The sequence below is a fragment of the Octopus bimaculoides genome, chromosome 1 (genome assembly GCF_001194135.2).
Source record: "Octopus bimaculoides isolate UCB-OBI-ISO-001 chromosome 1, ASM119413v2, whole genome shotgun sequence".
NCBI lineage: Eukaryota > Metazoa > Mollusca > Cephalopoda > Octopoda > Octopodidae > Octopus > Octopus bimaculoides.
In genome coordinates, this window is record NC_068981.1 from 113,667,078 (window position 1) to 113,671,062 (window position 3,985).

The following is a 3,985-nucleotide window of genomic DNA, read 5'->3' on the forward strand; positions in this document are numbered from 1 at the left end:
GGAATTAAAAATTATTTTTATGCATTTGTGTACAATTAAACTAAATAAATATTATTTTACAGAATACTAGAATTAAAATTTCTTTGATTAAAACCCTTTCTAACATGGAAGTATCCAAAGAGCATTTGAGGCACTTAATGGTTTATGAGTACAATAAAATAAACTCTGAAGCCGAAGCAACTCGAAACATACACTCAGTTTATGGGAAAGAATGCTTGCATGAAAGAACTTGCAGAAGATGGTTTGCAAAATTCAGAAGTGGAGATTTCAGCCTTGAAGATGAAGATCGGACAGGACGTCCAGTTGAGTTTGATGAGAAGCTCCTTGAGGCATTACTTGAAGAAAATCATGCATTATCAATTGAAGAATTGGCAATAAAGCTTAGTTCAAACCATACAACTGTTTATTGTCATCTTCAACAACTTGGAAAGGTTCCTAAACTTGGAAAATGGGTGCCTCATGAATTGTCCGAAAGCAACTGCAAATCCTGAGTTGACATCTGCTCTTCTCCCCATTCACACGATCTCATTTCACCTTTTTTGGATGGACTTGTGACTGGTGACTGAAAATGGATCTTCTATCGAAATGTTAAATGTCATAAACAGTGGCTTGGTAAAAGGGGAAAAAGGTCAACCACAACTGAGAAGGGAACTTCATGGAAAAAGGTTCTTCTCTCTATCTGGTTACCACCTAATGGAACAATCAAAGCTCATATCTACTGTCAGCAATTAGAGCATTTGAACCAAGCTTTGAAGAAAAAAAGACCTGCTTTAGTGAATTGAAAAGGAATGTTATTTTGTCAGGACAATGCGCGACCCCACACTGCAAAGATCACATCACAGAAGATCGAAAAGCTTGGTAGGGAAAAATTCTTCATCCACCTTATTCTCCCGACCTTGCTTCTTCAGACTAGCATTTGTTTCGTAGTTTACAGAATCATTTGGGGGACATAACTTTTGCAAGCCAGGAGGAGGTCGAAACTGACATTTCAGAGTTCTTCGCTTTGAAACCAAAAGAGTTTTACACTGATGGGATTAAAAGGCTTGTAAATAAATGGAAGGAAGTCATAGATAATCAAGGAATGTACATTGATGATTAAATTTCAATTAAATATAACGATTTGTCACTTGTTTTCTTTATTCAAAATTTGGACAGAACTTATGGGTTGACCTGATACTAGACTACCCATGACCCATTGGGTCACCAGGAAACTCTGACTTTCCCAGCAATGGAGTTTTGTTTCGTGGGTTTTTTCTTTTCTTTTCTTTTCACATGCTTTCAACGAATGTGACATTGAAATCACGTGCAAATGTGAAAAGGAAAGATTTGCTGCTATTTCTTGCACACCCTGCTACCACGTAACAGGTATTTCTGGTCCTTTATTGCAAATAGCGGTTATGTGGTAGTAAGGCATGCTAGAAATTACAGACAAATCTTTGGAGGTGAGATACGTTGAATGCACTCAAAAAATACCTATGGAAAAAAGCATTTCACACCGAGGTTACGAACAGTTCTTTTATGAAATGAATATTGGATTTTTAAAGTCATTATCACTTTAAAATATTTTTTTAAATATGCCAAAGAAAAATTTTTAACGGTATTCACTTGAACATAATTAAAAAAAAACATTAAAATATTGTCTATTTAAAGAAAGCTAAAATATAAATAATTACTGTACAAACAGCTTGCATTTTTGAAATCACATTCACTTAAAAATATTTCTAAGTGATTAAAATATTGTGTTTAACAAAAGCGAAAATACAGGGTGTCCACAAAGTCTGGATACATGGGGATTAACACATACTTTAAGAAATTATTATTTCTTATATTTAACTGTATATGTTATGATCTTATTTACTCCATGTACCCACATGGGGATTAACACATACTTTAAGAAATTATTATTTCATATATTTAACTGTATATGTTATGATCTTATTTACTCCATGTACCCACATGGGGATTAACACATACTTTAAAAAATTATTATTTCATATATTTAATTGTTTATGTTATGATTTTATATACTCATGTACCCTGTAGAAATATTTACTGTAAAAAATCATATCATATTTTTTTGTTGTTGAGTCACTGTGTCTAATCGAAAGATAAGAATTTATTCCCTTTCAGGATTAAGATTATTTTCCCATTATGTACCATTTTGGGTATCTATATCCCGGAAACCTCTAATATCTTAAAAACAACTTGTCCAATTTAAGCGAAACTTGTTTTATTCTGTTCGTATTAACATTTCAGGGTAAACTTAATTCATAATATTTTTCCATTATGCACCAGTTTGGCTGGGTAATATTGCAAGCAAGCCAGCATGCAAGATTTAAACTGATTTTTAATGTATTATAGATAGATAATGTGTGTGTGTGTGTGTGTGGGTGTGTGTGTGTGTGTGTGTCTGTGTGTGTGTGTGTGTGTGTGTATTAATATATATATATATATTTAAGAATCAGATAGTGGATGTAGTCATGCCTTTAGGATTAAGTGATAAGAAGGATTCTCTGTCCATCTAAGATTATTGCCTATACAATATTACTCATACTTTGTATCTTATTTTTCTTCTTGTTTTATATATTTTTTTCTAAAGGAATTTCCATGTATGGAATGAATCTTGGTTACGTAGACCTGATCTTCCCTCTGGTTATGATGGTTGGCAGGCTCATGATGCTACACCACAAGAAAGTAGTGATGGTAAGGAATATTTCATTATTGGAAATATTTTTCTGAAATTTAGTGTCGTACACAAATATGCGTTTTAGTTGATGGACTTCAGTCATGCTTGGACACCATCTTGAAACGTTTTGCTCAAATGAATCGACTCCACTATTGATTTTTTAAAGGCTGATACTTATTCTATCAACCTCTTTTGCTGGACTGTTAAATTACAAGGACATAAACAAAGACTGGTTGTCAGGTTGTGGTGGAGGACAAACATGAATATATATATATATATGTATCTATTTTTACTATAAGATGAATTCTAGCTCATGCTGAGCACTTCAACTCTAGCCCGTCTTTATATATTGTTATATTAACAATACATAATTATACAAAAAATTTGCAGTTTATATATATATATATATATATATATATATATATATGACAGGCTTCTTTCAGTTTCTGTCAAATCCACTCACAACACTTTGGTCAGCCTGAGGCTACAATAGAAAACACTCGCCATGCAGTGGGACTGAACCTGAAACCAGGTACATATTTATTTCTTAGTTTGGCATAATTTGTAATGTAATCTAATATAAGGAATTTTTATTTTAATTTATATTATTATTTTTAAAATTAGGTTTTGAAATTTTTAATTTTTAAATTTTTAAATTTTAAAGTTTTTGAGGTTTGATTTAGGTTTATCTGATATTGTGAGATGGAAGGAATTTTCCTGCAGTTATTTTTCACTTATTTTTATTTATTTATTTATATGGAAGGGAACTACTCTGTTTTACTTGAAGGAAGACATTGAAGGCATTTGTAAATAAAAGAATTTCTTCTTTTTTCATTTGAAATCATATCATTAACTTTGAATTATTGTATTGATTACGTTTTTGTGGAAAATATATTAGTTTTAATTTTTTAATCTTTTAATTAGCTAACTCTATAATTCTTAGTAGGTAGTAGTTTATATTTTTCATTAACTTATTGGTACGTTGATTGTCTATTTCCTTTTTGTGCTGTATAGTCAGTAATTGCAAATGTCATTAACAAGTATTTATATATTGTGAATTGTCATTTGACTGCAGCCAGGCTGGAGCACTGCCTTTAGTCAAACAAATCGACCCCAAGACTTATTCTATCAGTCTTTTTTGCTGAACCACTAAATTACGGGGATGTAAAGACACCAACATCACAACATCAGTTATCAAGTGGTGGTGGGGAGACAAACACAGACACACAAGCATATATACACACACACACACACACACACACACACACACACACACACACACACACACACACACACACA

At 32.2% G+C, this 3,985-nt stretch overlaps 1 protein-coding gene across 1 annotated transcript in view; it reads left to right on the plus strand.

Moving 5' to 3' along the window:
* LOC106878543 (protein-glutamine gamma-glutamyltransferase K) overlaps positions 1-3,985 on the plus strand; it is a 142,812-nt gene that overhangs the window by 90,417 nt on the left and 48,410 nt on the right. Inside the window, exon 9 of the mRNA XM_052969397.1 lies at positions 2,600-2,703. Within this exon, the coding sequence (XP_052825357.1) occupies positions 2,600-2,703 (104 nt within the window). The remainder of the gene's footprint in view (positions 1-2,599; positions 2,704-3,985) is intronic.